General features: G+C 36.5%; 2 protein-coding genes across 2 annotated transcripts; one reads left to right on the top strand and one right to left on the bottom strand.

The window, feature by feature from the left end:
- Nucleotides 1-6,324: 6,324 nt before the first annotated feature.
- On the top strand, nt 6,325-9,526 carry LOC140795436 (RNA polymerase II transcriptional coactivator KIWI-like). The gene is made up of 4 exons (XM_073147986.1): nt 6,325-6,481; nt 6,576-6,681; nt 8,884-8,906; nt 9,173-9,526. The coding sequence occupies exons 1-4, from the start codon at nt 6,338-6,340 to the stop codon at nt 9,230-9,232; spliced, it is 333 nt and encodes a 110-aa protein (XP_073004087.1). The 5' UTR covers nt 6,325-6,337; the 3' UTR covers nt 9,233-9,526.
- A 3,427-nt stretch (nt 9,527-12,953) lies between these two features.
- LOC140795552 (uncharacterized) lies at nt 12,954-17,492 on the bottom strand. Its single transcript, XM_073148197.1, has 10 exons — nt 16,769-17,492; nt 16,501-16,625; nt 16,303-16,409; nt 15,124-16,218; nt 14,795-15,043; nt 14,547-14,713; nt 14,393-14,472; nt 14,162-14,309; nt 13,803-13,952; nt 12,954-13,442 (listed from the first exon to the last, which is right to left on the bottom strand). The coding sequence occupies exons 1-10, from the start codon at nt 17,099-17,101 to the stop codon at nt 13,176-13,178; spliced, it is 2,721 nt and encodes a 906-aa protein (XP_073004298.1). The 5' UTR covers nt 17,102-17,492; the 3' UTR covers nt 12,954-13,175.
- Nucleotides 17,493-18,407: the final 915 nt, after the last annotated feature.

Here is an 18,407-nt window from a genome sequence, read left to right as displayed (position 1 = left end):
AACATATAATTAATGTAAAAAATTTAGAAGGGAGCAACCCCTTTGCTATAGTGCTGGACTCGGCCCAGCATTGTGTACCATAGTGCTGGGCCGAGCCTAACCCTGATGCAGAAGGGGGAAGAGGTGAGAAAGGAGGAGGAGAAAGAAGAAGAAGAAATAAATAAAAGAAGAAGAGAAGAGGAGGAGGAGGGAGGAGGGGAGGGAGGGGGTTGCGGACCCGGGCCAGCAGGGAGGGCATCGGTCGCTGGTGGCCATCCAGCGGCCAGCCTCTCACTGGCTGCTCGACTCCGGCGAGCCCGAGCCCAAGGGCGAGAGAGAGAGAGAGGCTTACCCCAGTGGCGACAGGCCGACGGCGGCATGAGGGAAAAAGAGAGAGAAATTTTGAGAGAGAGAGAGAGAGGCGGTGGGAAGGGAAGCCGCGGTGGAGGCAGTAGGGCTCGCCGCGCTAGCTAGCCCAGCCAGATTGGCCGGGTTGGCGGCTGGGGCCCGTGGCGCCCTCCCCCCTACCACTGCATGGCACAAGGCCGACCACATTGTGGCTGGCCGTGTCGTGCCATGCAATAACTTAATTTTTTTTATGAGATAGGTTGTTACAGCCGCTCCACTTTGGATCTATGCTTCCAATATATTTCCTTCTTGAGGTAAATATGCTCCAACTCGCATCAAATCCTCTTCTCCTTCACCCTACTATTATTTAATTAGGGGTTTCACTAGATCTTGAGTAGCTTCGCTTCGGCCTTGATGATCTGCTCATTCAAGTTCTTCGCGTTGCTATTTGCCCAAGGGGAGATGTGCCTAGCCTTGGATAGTGAGGTTCCGAGAGAAAGGGCTATAAGGGTTGTAGAGGTTGGCCCAACTACGTCTACAAAATGAGGAGGAGTTAACTCAAAACAACCAGTTTTTAGAGAGAAACCTTCAAGCTTTAGACTTGAACATTGGGAAAGTATCGAGTAACAAGGGGTTTTGTTCAGAGGAGATTGTCATAAAGTGCAAAAAACCTGGCGACTCTGTAATGAAGAAGAGACCACACAAGGAAGGGGTGACCGGAGCATGGCCTAAGCACTCCTTGATAACATGTCTCTATTCTCTGGTTGGACTAGGTATATGCTAGACTAGCATAACCGAGGTCAAGAAGGCCAGCGTTAATGGCTAGGCCCCTAATCTTTTCATCTTGGGGGGGATTATACCTTAAATGAGATAGATCTAATTATTTGCTACTAGGATTATGCCTTAAATCAAGGGAGATATCACATAATTCTAGAAGATAAATTTTAATTTTAATTCGACTCTCTATCTCTATATATTATCAAATTTAAGTTTAAATCAACCTTAACCGCTAGACTAACTACGTAATCCAAGTCATTAAAAATCTATCTAGGAGATAGAATTAACTATTCTTATACCAACATTTTCAAATTTGATCATTTCAAGGGCTATAAATTCATTGGAGATTGACAACTTAAAAAATAATATAATCCTTTGAGAAATGATGTAATTCATTATTAAATAATGTAATTCACTTTTGCTCATTATTTTGGTCATCTTTTTCACACATGAACTCTAATCGTTATTATTTTAGATGCATTATAAAATTTATCAATCCTCTACAACTTTATTTCTCACTAGTATCTTCAAAATTTAATATTTTTAATAATTAAAAATATATTAGAATATGAGAGCTTAAAAATAACATAATTTGTTAATAACTGATGTAATCCATTATTAAATAATGTAATTCATCTTTATTCACTTTTTTTAGACATATATTTTTTATATGAACTCAGACATATATTTCTTATATGAACTCTGATTAATTATTTTTAATATATTAGAAAGCTTATTCGATTACCTAAACCTTTATCTTTCATGATGATCTTATAATTTGACATTTTTAGCAGCTGAAAATTTGTTAGAAGATGACCACTTAAAAAATAATGTAATCTATTGATAAATAACATAATCAATTAATAAATGAAGTAATCTGTTATTAGATAATGTAATCCATTTTTGTTCACTATTTTAGTCATATCTTTTTCATATAGACTCTGATTGATACTGTTTTAGACGTATTGGGAAGCTTATCTAGTCCTCTATAATTTTATCTCTCATTAGTATCTTCAAATTCAATATTTTCAGTGGCTAAAAATTTAACATAATCCATTGACAGAATTTTTTTATTTTTTATTTTTTATTTTTTTTTGAGAGAAAAGATCATAGTTGTATTGAATCATAATAAACCAAAGTTACAAAGTGGAACTCTTTCTACCAAGGAGATCTTTTCTAGAAGAGCAATGGAAGCTAGTTCATGCGCAATTAAGTTATCTGCACGACTAGTATACATACCAGTAAGATTAGGAATAAGATGTAACCACCTTTGGCATTGAAGGATCCATAGTCGTATGGACCAAGGAACTTCATCTTCCTGTAATTGGTTGCAAGCCTTTGCTACCACTAGACAATCTGTGAGGACATCGGAGTTTGAACGGCTAGATCGTGAATGAGGATAATAGCTGCAAGGATAGCACGAGCTTCACCCTCCATAATCTAGTTCTGTTCACTGGAATTGCAAGCTAATCATGCCAAGAGTGTAGACCTTCCTTTGCCATTACTTGAATGGAGCACTCGCGACAGGGGAAGAATTAGCGAGACGACTATCCCAGCTAGAGTCCGCCTGCCTAATGTGCACTTGTGAGACTGAAAGTGTTGAGCACATACTTTTGGGCTGTTGGTTTTCCCGAGCCACTTGGTTCGTGAGCAATCTAGGGATTAGAATTGATAGAGCATCAGTTCGTTTAGATAGGTGGATCATGCTTATGACAAATAACCTACCTACGGATAAGCTTGCTTGCATGTTCACGATGATGCGGGAGTTGTGAAAAACTAGGAATGACAAGGTTTTTATAGGAGTAGATTGCCACCGAGAATCCGTGCTTAGGGAGGCCAAGCGGCACATTATATCTAACAACAACTTGAGCGAGGAGGTGCACCCAAACCTCCCTCGCTTGCATGGCCAATAGCTTCCATGAGTAAGCAACTTGACTTGCTAGGTTGACTCCTCGTGGAAGAGGGATAGCTCTAGCAGACTTGGGATTATCCTCTACAAGTAGTCGAACTCGTTCTATATCGCCAGAAGCATATATGTTGATTACTGTCTGAGCCCTCTAGCTAGAGAAGTTCTTGCTCTTCTAGAGATCTGAAGTCAATGGAAAGCGTCTTTGAGCAGGAAGATAATTAGATCTTCAGCGATTGCCTAAGTGTCGCTAATATTGTGAATGGGTATGTGGACAACATAGATTGGTCTAAATCCCCAATGGTGCTTGAATCTTGAATGTAAAAGGTGGATTTCTATTTACCTAGGACTAGGGTTTGTTTCACGAGTCGCAACAACAATGAGGCGGCTCATAGGTTTACCGGTCTATCTTCTCAATCTGTGAAATTAGAGTCTGGACTAATTCACTAGCATATTTAGATTTTAGATTGCTTGCAATGAAATATTAGATGTCTACGAACCATTATCAAAAAAATTGATATTATTTTTGATGTGTTGAAAGGCTTATTCAATTTTCTACAACTTTATCTCTTATGAAGATTTTCAAATTTGATATTTAGATGGATAAACGTTTGTTGAAAGATGATAACTTAAAAACATAATATGAAGAATAACATAATCCATTGATAATTGATATAATCCCTTATTAAATAATGTAATCAAATTTTTATTGACAATTTTACTCCTATTTATTTCATATGAACTCCAACTGGTACTATTTTATATATATTAAAATTTTTATCTAATCCATTATAATTTTATCTTAAGCATGTTTAAATTCGACCTTGGGGCTAAATTAGCAACGAATTAAATAATTTTTTTAAGCTGTCATATTTCAACAAATTTTTACCCATTCATGAAAGATGAAGTTGTAGAGAAATAAAATAAAATTTTTAACACACCTAAAATAATATTGATCCGAGTACATTTAAGAAAGATATGACAAAAATACTAAATGTACTTTTTTATTATTATTATATGTCATCATCTTTTAATGAATATTTACCCTATGATAATGTTTAGTATGAAAATACTTATAAAGTTATAGATAATAGATAATTGAAAATTCTTTTTAATGTATCTAAGATAATATGATTAGAGTTCATATGATAAAAATAAGATCAAAACATTAAATATATATACATTTTAATGGCTAAAAATCTTACTTTTATTTCGAAAAACCATGGCCAAAAGAAGAAATAGTGTAATTTTTTTAATGGCTAAAAATAGCTAAAACTTCAGGGACTTTAATAACAGCTAGCTAGGGATGGCAAAATTTGATTCGATCCGATAACTTGGCTTTTAATCTAGTTTGAATTTATTAAGTTCGAGGTCATAAACGGGTCAACCCGCCTAACCGTTTAATAATCCGGTTGTGTTGGGGTTTATACTACTGACTTGTTTTGACCCGTTTGACCCATTTAAATATATGAGTCAAGTCTAGTCAAGTCAACCCGCCAACCCACCAACCCTTTATATATATATATAAGGTAACTAAAAACCCTAAGTTTCTAGACCTAACCCACACTATCAAATCTCAATCTATCTAGCCCCCTCATCCTTCCAAAAGAAGACGAAAGAAGGTCCTTCTAATCTCTCCGACCGCGATCAATGACCTTCTGGAGCCTGTCGCGATGCTTTCGTCCCCCTCTCTGCCTGTCGTAGTGCCTTCGTCCCCCTCTCTGCCTGCCACGGTGCCTCTGTGTCTGTCTTCGCTTGCCGCAATGCCTTCATTTAATCTCTCGCTGCCGTCAAATCTCCTTACCATCTATCCTCACTTTCACCATCACTGTCTGTCGATCCCTTGTCGTCGCTGCCGCCATTGCTTGTCGATCCCTCATCATCATCACCGCCACCACATGCCAAGCCCCAGATCTTTTTCTTAACATATCTGTTTAATTATCTATTTAATTATCTGTTTAATTATGGTAAGCTTGTATTTCAGTTATAGATAGGACTTTCTCTCGAGATCTATGCCATCTTTTAAGTTTGATGCAAATATGACACTCCAAACGTCCAGCTCCGTTAGTAGCCTAGGTTGTGCTTTTTTTATTTATTTATAGGTATTATCATTGATGCTATGTTAGCAGCCTATTTCAATTTGTTTGCCTTCTCATTAACTTGACTGCTCGATGTGCTTGTAGCAAATTTTTAATTACTGTTTTTTCTTATACCATAGTACTATTGTTGTTTTATTATTGCAATATTTTTCTTATACCATAGTACTATTATTACTTATTTACTGCAATATTTTTCTTGTACCATGTTACTATTATTATCAAATTATTGCATTGTTTTTCTTATACCGTAGTCCTATTAATGTTTTTCCTATCTCATGATATCTTAGTTATTTCCATTCTCTTTATTTTTATTTTTTTTGAGAGGGTCATAATCTTTGGATAATAAATTGAGGGCTTAATCTTAGTATTTACTTAATTTAAACTATTTGTAATTTATAATAGACCGTAAACTTTTAAACTTTGTTCTAATTATCATGGATGGTGTCATTGTTACATTTGAGCATAGGAACTAAAACTTGTATTATGGATTTGTTCTAAATTTTGTTCCATGCAATTTATTGTATAGATTTAGGCTTGAGAGTTGGAGCTTTGTTCTAAACTCCAAATTTTGTTGTATAGACTTTTTATACGGTGAATTAGAATTATAATTTTGATGTTGTATGAGTTTTGAGTTAGAAATAAGTTATTTTGTTAGTATGATAAATTAATAGCTATTGAATTATTATAGAACTTATTAAATGGGTTAGATCGGTCATATTAACGTGTCGGGTTAATACGACCCGTTTACTAAACGAGCGGGTCATGTTAATGTATCGTGTTAACCCGACCCGTTTATTAAATAGATTAGGCGGGTCATGTTAAAGTATCGTGTTAACACGACCCATTTATTAAACGAGATAGACGGTAGTGTCGTGTTATCTATATAATAATTGGATTGTGTTTGTGTCTATTAAATGCAACCAATTTATTACTTGAATCGTATTAGTCGAGATGAATCCGACTCAACCAGACGCCGCTACAGCTGGCTAACCTCTCAAGGTACGGTTCTGGCCTCGCAGTAGGCGGGAAAACACTCTATTCGATTCGGAAACGGGAAACGTACGGAAAGGAGTTCCGAATCTGAGCAGCTAACAATGTGTAGGGGAATGAATCTCTGGAAAGGCGAAACGGGAATCGATTCCCAGTTCGGGACTTGTTTTGAGCTCTAACCTCTAGTACTACAAGTAGTATAAATCGAAGAGAAGAAGAGGAGACAAAGGAGAGAGCAATGGTGAAGAAGGGAAGGAAGCGAAGCAACGAACCCGAGCTCTCGAGCGGCGACTCCTCCGACGGCGGTGGATCTCCGCTGCCAAAGAAGGCGGCTAAGTTGAGCCCCAGCATAGGCGCTTCCAAAGACATCCTGATCTGCGAGGTAAGGCCCCCGATCTCCTTCTTCCTGGGTCGGATTCGAGAGCTTGTCGTCCAAATGCGATTTGATTCCGTCTAATTTCGTGGTTCGGTCGCAGATATCGAGTACTCGGAGGGTGGTGTTAAAGAAATGGAAGGGTGTGACCATGGTGGACATCCGAGAGTTCTACGAGAAGGGCGGAGAGCAGCTTGCGGGAAGGAAAGGTCATTTGTTTCCTTCTTGTTTGATAATTGATGATACCAATTGTGTAGAGCTTTATCGTAGTAAGAATATGATCCGCCTTGGCATATTGGTTCCCAAATAAAGTTAAAATAGCAACCTGTTTGGAAACTTCCATTGCTTTGTATTCTACTTCCTCTAAATCCTCTATTTGGAACCACTTCAATTGATTTCAGTGGATTTGGAAGATTTCAGTGTAAGAAATGAAATCGGATGATTAGAGGTCGATTTTGGATTGAATTCAATTTGTCCAAATCTCACAACTAATACTTATTTATATTGCATTCTTAATGATGTCTTAAGACTAAGTTGCCAAATCTGCTGATACAAACTTTTAGTAGGGGGGGACCAAATATTACGTGACTCAACAACAATATTAAATTTCTGGTTCGAATTAGAATCTTATGTGATAAGAAGGGTCATTAATAAGAATATCATGGAATGGGAATCATGAAATGGAGTCATTTGTTAAATGGATCATGAGTGATTGACATGCTTAATAAAATCCAGGATGCAATTTATCCAGTCGAATGCAGAACCACTGTGTAAGCATAGAAAGTGAGATGATTTGTTGGTAGTGTTAATGTATATCTACTTGATTATTTACTTTATTCTTCCTTTCCTTCTCGGTGAGAACTCCATGAATGCAATCTTCAGCCCTTGGTGGTCATTATACAGATTCATAAACAAGGGTATAAGTCAATTAGTTGAGTTGCATGAATTAGGGTGTATTATGGTACATGTCACTTGCTGTTGCTTATCCCCAGCCAATTTCCATATAAATCACTATGTACGCCTCGGTTGTTGATACAACTCTAGATTTATTATTAATATTATCATGAATAAGAAAAATCCAACTTCTCCTTCACCATTTTATATCCATTTGTTCTCTTTTACTGTTTTGCACGCCCTTTCATAGGAGGTCAAAACCATGGAAGCCATAGCCGATCATGATCTAGGGCCAAAACTAGTTCCATAACTGGTATCGGCTGATACTCGATCCATCATCCTGACCTGAAATTGAGAGAGAGAAAGAGAGAAAGAGAGAGGAGAGTGAGAGAGAAAGAGAGAGCGTCGAAGGTCAACGAAGTTGGATCTGCGTCAAAAGATTTTGCTGGAAGTTGATGGAGGTCAGAACTATGTCGGAGAAGCAATGAAGCGTGGACACGGGACACAGACACGACACGATACGGACACGAGTTTATGAATAATTTATAATTATATCATATTATTATTTTTTCTAAAAATTTAGAATTTTTCTATATTTTAAAAATTATTTTAAGGCTTATACGGACAATTAATATTGTCGATACATATCATTTTTTGGATGGCCTATCCGGATTCTAATACTTGAAACCTTGGTCAAAACTAATTTATTTATTTTTTCTTTTATATTCTCTATATATCTGTCCCTATTCTTTGTTCTTTTCCCAGGAGGCTAGGATCATATATCACCTTGTCATGTTTGCATTCCTTTGATGAGTAAATGGTCGACATTTCAAGAATAGGCACTGAAATTACATTGCACATATAGTAAATTACAAGGATTGACATTCGCAAGAATGATTCACTGAGTCAAATGTAAAAACTACGTCTGTTGATCATGAAAAAACTTCCTCTGTAGCTCAGCATCCTTATATGATCTAGAATTTGGAGATGCTCGTGAAAGTTTATGCATTTTACTCTGAAATTTGGAGTAATGTTTCAATTTAGAATAAATTGGAGAAAATTAAGTACAAGAAATAATCTTAAAGAAGAGGATGATGGCATGATGGGCATGGTCATGCATTCTCATACTGTTTTGCGATATTCTCGTAGTCCCACCATTCAACCTGATGAGAAATAAATATGATAAAAGATGACTCGAAAGAAGCCAGGTTGCTGCAATCACTAGATAATGGTCACAAAATACTTCCCTGTTGTGCACTCAAATATGTTATGTTTCTATTTTGCCAGCTTCAATTCGTGCTGCACATCAGCCTATAGTTATTGTGAACACTCACTACTTAATATGCTTAGAATTTTTGTTGAAACACTTTATTATCTGCAGCATATAAGTTGTTGTTGGAGCTCAATTTATCAGGTGTTATGTTGTGCAGAAGACTTGGTTTATAGTCTTTGCATACATTTTTTATTATGATACTAAATATGCACTCACAAATTATAAAATTTCATTTTTCTTCCAGGTATCTCACTCCCTAAGGATCAGGTGTGTCTCTTTAACATGTTCTCATTGACATTTTTCATCTTTTGAACACATAAATATCATCGTTTGTTGCCCAACCATTATAGATGATTGATTACCTACACTCTTAGGACACAGTTGTAGGCTTGTAACACGAAATAAGGTGCATTTATTTTCTTCTATCTTCTCACCTTAGTTGAAGAGAAGTATCATGTTGTAATAAATATTCTTTCTAGTAGCTTGATATATATGTTTTCTCCTCTTTCAACTTAATTTGTTTCGACATGAAGTGGAAGATCCTTTGCGACCACATTGATGAAATCAACCAGGCGTTCACTGAGAATCCATAGCCGTACATGTATTCTTGTCAAGCTGCAGTGAAGATGATGATCTTTTTGGTAGTTATGGAAGCTGGGAATTCGAGATTTTGTTTCTCTGCTAGCATGAGTGATACTTGAGATCTTGTTTCTCTGCTAGCATGAGTGATACTTGAGATCTTGTTTCTCTGCTAGCATGAGTGATACTTGAGATCTTGTTTTGTAAGTAACAATGTCAAACAGGATGGTTAACAAAGGGCAAACTAACTGAGAAACTATATTGTAAATAAACGAACTCTTCTGTGCAACTACACAGCTTTTAGCAAACCTTCATGTCAAGGATAACCGATTCTTTATATCATTCATAGCTTTTTCCTTTCTTTTTTTTTCTTTTCTAATTATTCACTTCCTGAGGTGCAAATGAGCTTAGTAGCAGCAGACATGCGAAATTGATATCCAAGGAATTCATCCTTCTCTGATGGTTTTAAAGCTTGGATTGTGTACCGCCTTTATCGAATTATTGCCTATAATCTAGTAAAAGGTCTTTGTATCTTATTACTCATCAGATCTTCCTGTTACTAGATCCGCAGAATTTTGTGGTGTTACTCTTGTAGTGGTATATCTAGGACAATGACTTTGAATAATCTACATACATGTGCATTTGCATATATAAATGGATAACTCCCCTGCTGATTATTTTGCACGAAAACATTGTGATCAAGTTGTGATTTTTGTTAAAAAATTTATGTATTATATATAAATTTTTATTAACTTTGAGTTATGTTTTAAGTGAGATCCACACATTATTAGTGATGGTTTAATGGTGGAATTAATTCAGCTCAAAGAGTAATTTATTGTTATATATTCACTTAATCAAATTCATAAAGAAAAGTGAATAAAAATTGGCTCTAAAGTGGGTATTATGGCAATAGAAAATAAAGAGGAGTAAGTTTTGTACTATATTAGAATTTTAAGAAATGTTAGTATGGTATTAAGTGACAAACTTTTTGTGGGCTTTAGGCTCTAAAAGGGGTATTTATTTTGTAGGTAAATGATACTATATGATTTAACTCACACTCGTGCGCCGCCCGGCTCAGCTTGGTCAGCGCATGCGGGTCAAGTCTAAATTTAATTTTTTTTAAGTTCAATAAAGCACTCGAATAACTGCTTCTTTTCGAGTGCAAGATAGTCGTTGTATTTTGGAAAATCGACGTCCACTATTCTAAAAGCAATTGATAGAGAGCGAAATGGTTTTAAGGAGATAATGTCCAACACTATTTTACATTCTGTAATATGTAAGTTAATTTTAATTAATTTATTTACTTTAAATCAAATTTTCTGTGACTTTTAGAATTAGGTTATTACCCCCAACAGCTTCCTCATTGTTAAAAACCAAGACATAATATTAATGTATGTCTGCATTCGCTTTTGAAGTCTAATCAAACAGCCAAAGATTACGGTCCAGCATATAGCTGCCAATACTCAAGATAATGTTTGTCTAGCGGAGGCAAAGTACTTTGTATTTAGTATCTAAATTCATCAATAGAAAGACTAAGTTGTCAAACCTCCAAACAGCCATATGTAACTAAAAATTTGTACCTTCTAGGTTAGGCCTTTATTAGATGAATATTCCATGAAAAGATTTGGCTTGCTGCTAATGAAACAACTTTTTATGTTTAAATATTGTTCTCTGAAACTTGCAAATCTTCTGAATTCATCTGTACAAGTTACAACATGCAATGTTTTTTTTATATATATTTCTTTCCCTTTTCATGTAATTTTAGGTCTGAATAATACTTGGAATGTTGCTAGTCTCATTGTTTGGAGTAATAAAAGTGATGTAAATGGATGGTGCATAAATTGAGAGTTGCACGATCATATCCACTCTCCTCTTCTCCAAATTAAATACAAATTACATATCATACTCATATTCATACTGCAACACAGTGATGCTAACTCAATTCTCAAGTATATAAAAAAAACATGGGCTATTTGCATCAAAATTATCTATTGGATTTTTAGTAAATTAAATACTTAAAATTGAGTGCATTCATATTTTTCTATAATAAAATATATATGATTTACATAAAAAAAATACACACAAGAGCTCATATTTACAAAAGGAGATGCATACAATGCCCTGGAAAACATATATAGATAAGAACAAACAAGAGAAAAGAAAAACAGATTAGGGAACTCACATGAATTACAAAAGTATAAACTATCCAATCCTTATTTTCCCATTTCAATAAACAGTTTCAAATATGTGGATATGTGAATATTTGTTCAGAAAAAATTATTAAATTCATATTCTTTCGTCTTCTTTTTTTTTTTTCCTTTTTGAAAGCTTTCTACAATCTTTGTACTTTCGCATTAGCATTCAGAATTTTCATACTAGTACAGCTATTCTAGTATACATTGGAGCAGGGCATTCCAGTTTTCACCGTACTCAATGGATAATAAGGTAAAATTTGACATCATACAATTACTCCAGTAGAATTTAGAATTTTGCAGTTGAGATCCAAAACATTAATGTCAAAGTAATAAGATCGTACGTACCTTTGGATTGGTGTAGAATCATAAAGCCGTCACTACGATATGTAGTTAATGCTAACTAGACTAAAGAATAAAAATATGCTTATTCTTGTCTACGTCTTCCTGTACTAGTATAGCAAATAAATAATTATTTTAATTTATATTAATATAGTAATACTAATTTCTTTCCCCACCCACGTCTCTTCCATCTAATATTCTCTTCTCTCTTCTCTTCATTCATTCATTCATTCATTCATTATAAAGTGTGATTTTATTATCTATCAAATTATCATTTCAACTTTATATAAGTGTAATTATTATGTAATATATTAACATACAGCTAGATACTTTTAATCTTATACAGCTATAAGCTTTCTTATGTTAATATAAAAATTTAGAATAGCTGTACTAGTATTTATCTTAAAAGGTGGAGCTAATATTGAATTGTGGATTGAATTCTCTTTTCTTGTGCAATTTGCCTCTCTCTCTCTCTCTCTCTCTCTCTCTCTCTCTCTCTCTCTCTCTCTCTCTCTCTCTCTCTCTCTCTCTATATATATATATATATATATATATATATATATACCTATCTATCTATATCTATACATAAAATATTAAGTTTCATTATTTTGTCTTCTTCCATAAGAAATATAACATCCACAGTAACCAAGAAAGAAAGAGACACCTCAAGGAAGTCATTAGATTCAACTTGTCTGGGTCACCCTCACAGATCTACTTCCTTTCTTCCGTGCAAGTTTCTCAGTCCAAAAATGTATATGTAATATATAATACAACTACTGCACTCAAAGATAGAGATTTCTCTTATATTAATCATTTATTAAAGAATAGATTGCGAACCTTAAATATCACTATCGTTACTTTGTTTTATTGTGCAACTTGGATATCATGCTTTTGGACTTATTACTTGGAATGTTTAGAGTATGGAAGCGAGATTATTTTGATGTAAAATTAACTAACTAACTAACTAACTAACTAACTAACTATAAATATATAAATGGCGATAAGAAAGTCTTTATGATTCTATTCTATTATATCAGATGTCAATGCTTTAGTAACAATAATAAAATGGACGAAGTGGATCGATTAAAAATAGTGCGAAAATTAGTAAACACAAAAGAGCATGCTAAATATAAATTTTCATAAACATAATGCTGCTATGATTGAAAGGAATACAAGTAGTAATGTAAAATGCACAGAAGAATTAAGTCATAACCAATTGATCATACTGAACAAAGGAAAGAATTTCCTTCCAAAAAATCTTATACATAGGAGAAAGGGGCCAGCTTAAGCAGGCAAAGAGGATGATAATTTTGATTTACCCTAGTCTGCCATGCATCTAATCAACCAGATGATAAAATGAAGAACACTTACAAGACACACCTTATAGAAAAACAACTTAGTCACAACATTTACAACAAATTAATTAGTCAAAGCTTGACGACCGACTCCATCTCTCCTTCGCATAGTCCTCCATGGAAGTGCACACAGATAAAGAATCGATAGTTTGCTCTGTGCTGCTAATTGAGAGTGAATCATCCTCTATGTCAAGCAGCGCGAGGTTAAGATGTGATCGGATGTTTGCATCTGGTATCATTACTTCACCATCTAAACCATCAAAACCTTCAGAAGCACTAACTTCTAATCTTGCCCACTTAACAACATCTTCATCCCCTTGCAAAAGCTTCAAAACCTGCAGTCAAAAGGAAATAAGATAGTCATTAAGATATCTTCTAACCATGGAATTCCTCTGGTTGTTTACTGTCTAAATTTAGGTAGTCTGAATAATGGAAACCAATTCATTTACAAAAACAAATATGTGGTTCCTGCGGGGCTTTATTAAGAATAGACAGAAGTATTAGCCCCAACTATATATGGCTTCACCATTTCCTCTGTTTGTGTTCGTGGATATGATGATCAATGGTTTAAATGGCCTTTCCAAATCCAAGAAAACAATTAAATACTGTCTTAGCTTTGTTCTACCTACCACATGTCATATTTAATTCAGAGGGCAAATATAACATGTGATTCATTTGAGAAGACGGGATCTTACAACATCCATTCCCGGACGTGACTGATAGGCCATCCTTATGCATATCGAAGCAGCCAGGGTCAGCCTTTCCATCTGTTCACTATTATATTCATTGCCCAAGCATGGATCCACCAACCGTTTAATTTCTTGACCTTGCAATATTGGCTTTGCCTGGCAACAGATTAGAAAAAGGAGAATAGCCACAATGATGGATCAGAAGGTCCTACATATCTTCAATAATTCACTTGGTAATAACTGAACTAAGCAGAGTCCATCCATCTTGTATATCAATGATGGAAGTTAAACCTTTCAATTGGTTTTAGTTTAAGTCATGATTTGTGCTTAGAGAGTGACATATACTTTAGAAGATGATGACTTACCCACATGACCAGGCTCTCCTGTCCCTTAGGACACCCTGTCCTTATGGGCTTTCTTCCTGAAATAAGCTCAAGAAGCACGACACCAAATGCATATACATCAATCTTCTCATTGACTTTCCCATACATAAAATATTCAGGCGCCAAATACCTATAATAGAGATGTAAATTTAGATGTCATAAGTCTATAACAGTCGCAATGAATTAACTCTACAATTCCATGATGATACAAACCCGAAAGTCCCTGCAACATCAGTGCAAGTAACGTCTGATGCTGAAGATGACACCCACTTTGCCAGCCCAAAATCGGACAGCTGAAATATTCCAACCAGAAATTTGTGACACACTGACCCAAAAGCTTATTTTAGAAACAAGCGGTAAATCTAACCTGTGGCTCAAAATCCTCAGAGAGGAGGATATTTGAAGACTTAACATCTCTATGGATCACAGGTTGAACGGTTCCACCAATATGCAAATAATGAAGACCCTCAGCTACACCAATCGCCACTTTATATCTCTCAGCCCAACTAAGAACGTACCTGTTCTCTTGCTCACCTAATAAAAATAAATAAATAAGATTTGAGAGAAAAGGGGAAAAAGTTAGCAAGAATTTGCACTTATATCTCTGATGCCTACCATGAATAATTTCTTCTAAGCTGCCCCTCGGAAGGTAGTTATATACCAACATGAGACTGTTGTTCTCAAAGCAAAAACCCAGCAGGGAGATGATGTTCTTGTGACACAAGGCGGTTAAAATCTCAATCTCTGATACAAACTCTTTCAGTGCATCACCAGAGGTCTTCAATATTTTCACAGCAAAGATGTTGCCATCTAGAAAGCAGGCCTTGTAAACCCGACTACTTCCACCTTTCCCGATTAACTTCTCTGCATTACAAATTAATTCAAATTAGAATTTCATCCAATATAGCATGAACGTGTGGAATGTCTGGGTAAAGGAAAGTGACCGTCAGAGAAGTCTGATGTAGCAAGACTGAGTTCTTCATAGCTGAACAATCTGCAAACTGATGAATACTTCTCTTGAAGAACCTCCAGTTCCTTTCGATCCCTTCCATCTTCATTTGGGAAAGCAAGACATGGAGGCGAATCAGTTTCAGCCAGAATTACCCCGCTATCTGAATCATAATCAAGTTTGGTGTCTGCATCTGATTTTATGGACTTGCTATCAGGATGGATAGCTGAGTAGCGGCTCGGGAGCCTCATTGCCCACTTAAGCACGGAGACCTTGGGCAAGTCAAAGGAAGCACTCCTTTTGTGGGTTAAGATTGTCTTCCGAAGGAGGGTCCGACCAGATCTACCTTCTGGCAACTCCTTAGGAGAAGCGATGGATAAACTTGAGGAAGCCTCTGATCTCTGCACCAGAACCAGGTTAGGTGGCTCATCTTCCATAAATTCATTTGAGCAAGAGGGATCCGGGACAAGGGTGCATACAGAACAGATCTTTCTGGGAGAAGCATTTGTCACTGATGAAACATCATCAGTGACACTGCTACAACAACTCACTCCAACATTTGATTCAGTTGAAGGCTTAATATCATTGCCACTCCTAAGATGACCTCTAAACGGCAACAAACAATACAAATCACCATCTCCATTGATCGGGAGTTCAGTCAAGTTGTTGCTCTCTTGTCGGTGGACTTCAGAGGTGAAGCTTGCAGATCGACTGGTGGCAGAGCTACTGCAAGTGAAAGAATCAAGAGATTTCAACTCATTTGAAAGCTTAGCATCGTCTCTCCCTTGATCTTTAATTGGAAACAAGCAGTACAAATCACCATCTTTGCCGCAAGGCAGATCCTTCTGCTGTGTTTCAGAGATGAATTTTGTAGGCTGACTAGTACAAATGCCACCAGAATTCAACTCATCACCATCTTGCAGATACTCGGAAGATCTCGAATCATTACCCTGCTGACCTTTAACCGGCAACTCACAGTATAGATCATTATCCCAACAACCGGGAAACTTAGCCAAATCCTTAGTCGACCTCCCGCTAGCTCTAGAGATGAAACTTGACGAAAGGCCGCGCCCGCGGACTTTTCTTTTATCTGATACAAGAATCAAAGTTCAGCAATTGAGCATATCAAATTCATAAGACTCAGCGATAACAAATCAGTGAAAAGCCAACGAACCGTTTTCTTCTCTCTGGAAAATAATTTTGCCGTTGCTCACCGCAAGCACCGCGCACTCGCAGGGCAGTTTCTTCGCACAATACTTCGCAATAGAGACAGACGAATACCTAATAGAAACTCTGAAGCATCAGCAAAGACTACGCAACTGGGGCAAGGAAGAAACCAGAACAACACAATAAGAAGAGCAAATGCACTCACCCGACACCCCGGTTGTTCTTGGGAGCACCGAGAATTAGCTTGGACGCCTTAAAGGACCTCACCTCGCCAACCAACGCCTTACGGATGGACGACGAACCTTTGCAAATCTTAAGCTTCAGATCGATCTGTGAAATGGGTAGTTAGATTTCGATGAGAAACTGCGAGAATCGCTCGAAAGATTGGATTTTGAGAAGCGCGTAGGAAGAAGTCGGTGGGAACAGTGCGAGAAACAGGCAAAAGAATGGAAATTGGGGATGGACAAGCCTACCTGCTTGAGGTTGCAGAAGCCCTCATAGACCGCGAGCATGGAAGCGAAGTCCTGTGCCGAGGAGGAGGAGGAGGAAGAAGAAGCAGAAGAAGAAGAGAGGACATGGAGAGCGATGACGAGGTCACCGGGAACGGCCAATTTAACGAGGACCCAAGTGAGGAGCTCTCGGCTTTGGGAATCCATCTTGACGGCGACCGCTATAGTTTTCCCTTCTCTCTTCGCCTCCGCTCCTTTTTCTTCTTCTAACTCCTCTTTGGTTTCCATTTCCCCACCTTGGTCTTCTACTCCTCCTGCTTGATTCATGTCCTTGGCGTTCGATTTCCTTATCTTCATGTGGGTCTCTTCGCCTTCTTCCTTCTAAGACTCTGCCCCGAGGCGGGGAAGGTTCTCTTGGGTGCGACGAGCTCTGCCTTTCTCTCTCATGGAGTCGAGCTTGGAAGTGGGAGATTTGCCACCTGGGTCACGGGAATAGATACCATGGGGTTTGGTAAAAGGAGACTAATACGTGGTGTACTCTTCTTCTTCCTCTCCCACCACCCTCCTCTTTCTCTTCCTCTCTTCCAGTAGCAACCGTTCTCATTTTGGCAACATCATCCCTCCCCCCTTTTTTTTCTCTCTCTCTCTCTCTCCAGTTCTTGGCCCAATAATGAAAACCACTTGTTTAAAAATATTTGCAAATCAACTCCTCCTTTCCAAATTATGAGAACCGGTCAATCTCCTCGGTAGCATATGAATAATCGCCAAAGTATTTATTTGGGCAATAATTATCCATCTATTAAGTTAGTCAAATATTTTAAAGATATAGTTCTATCAAAAGTTACTAAATAAAATATCAACGAAGAGGACTTAATAATACATTTATATAGTTTGAGAGATGTATATATCTACTTCTTAGAAAAGAGAAATATAAAGAAAAAGAAAAGGAGAAGAAAAAGAAGATGAGAAATTGGTGAGTGGGGGACAAAAGAAAAGGGTAGTTGACATATATATGTTTAGGCTCACAGCAAAGTGATGGATGAAATGAGGATGAGAGGATTCACAAATATTTCAATGGGGTTTTCCAAGTCAGAAATTGTCTTCTTCTCTTTCTCATGGCTACTTCTAGAATGAAGGTAAGAGGATGGTCCACCATCCAATGGTGGATTTGGATTGGTATTTTGAAGTGCATCCAATCGGAAGAGAAAGATGTTATTAGTCAACTTCTAATAAGAATGTCAAAGAGTTTATTTACATCTCACAAAATTTTCTATCTAAAAACTTACTTGTGGTGAAAAATATTAGCGCTAATAAATTATATTTTTCATTTTATTTAAATTTTAATAGCTAAAAATACTTTAGCGTAAAAATATTCTTTTCTTATACTATAATATCGTGAAATATTAGGTACCTTTTGATCTAACTTTAAGTGATATTTTTTCAAATTTAATTAAATGTAGAATGTAATAGTAATTATGATATTTAAAAATCCCTATTAGGATATCATGAGTTCACATTGAAGTAAAATCTTTGGAGGAGAGAACAAGTAGACAAAAAATTTGAGCACATATATCATATGTTTGTTAGACTATCACTATCAAATAGGCATGGAGCCTACAAAAAATACAATGTGATAGGAACTCTATCTAGAAGTATAGATTGC

The sequence above is a fragment of the Typha latifolia genome, chromosome 9, assembly GCF_019914945.1.
Source record: "Typha latifolia isolate L0001 chromosome 9, TyphaL0001v2, whole genome shotgun sequence".
Taxonomy (NCBI): Eukaryota; Viridiplantae; Streptophyta; class Magnoliopsida; order Poales; family Typhaceae; genus Typha; species Typha latifolia.
This window is presented reverse-complemented; position numbering and strand designations above follow the sequence as displayed.

Bases quoted from the DNA above. Each gene is read 5' to 3' on its own strand.
- LOC140795436 (XM_073147986.1), top strand. From the start codon at position 6,338: ATGGTGAAGAAGGGAAGGAAGCGAAGCAACGAACCCGAGCTCTCGAGC. The intron at 6,482-6,575 runs GTAAGGCCCCCG...GTTCGGTCGCAG, and splicing joins AAGACATCCTGATCTGCGAG to ATATCGAGTACTCGGAGGGT. The intron at 8,907-9,172 runs GTGTGTCTCTTT...TTCGACATGAAG, and splicing joins TCTCACTCCCTAAGGATCAG to TGGAAGATCCTTTGCGACCA.
- LOC140795552 (XM_073148197.1), bottom strand. From the start codon at position 17,101: ATGAAGATAAGGAAATCGAACGCCAAGGACATGAATCAAGCAGGAGGA. The intron at 14,714-14,794 runs GTAGGCATCAGA...TATTTTTATTAG, and splicing joins CTTAGAAGAAATTATTCATG to GTGAGCAAGAGAACAGGTAC. The intron at 13,953-14,161 runs GTAAGTCATCAT...ATCTGTTGCCAG, and splicing joins AGGAGAGCCTGGTCATGTGG to GCAAAGCCAATATTGCAAGG.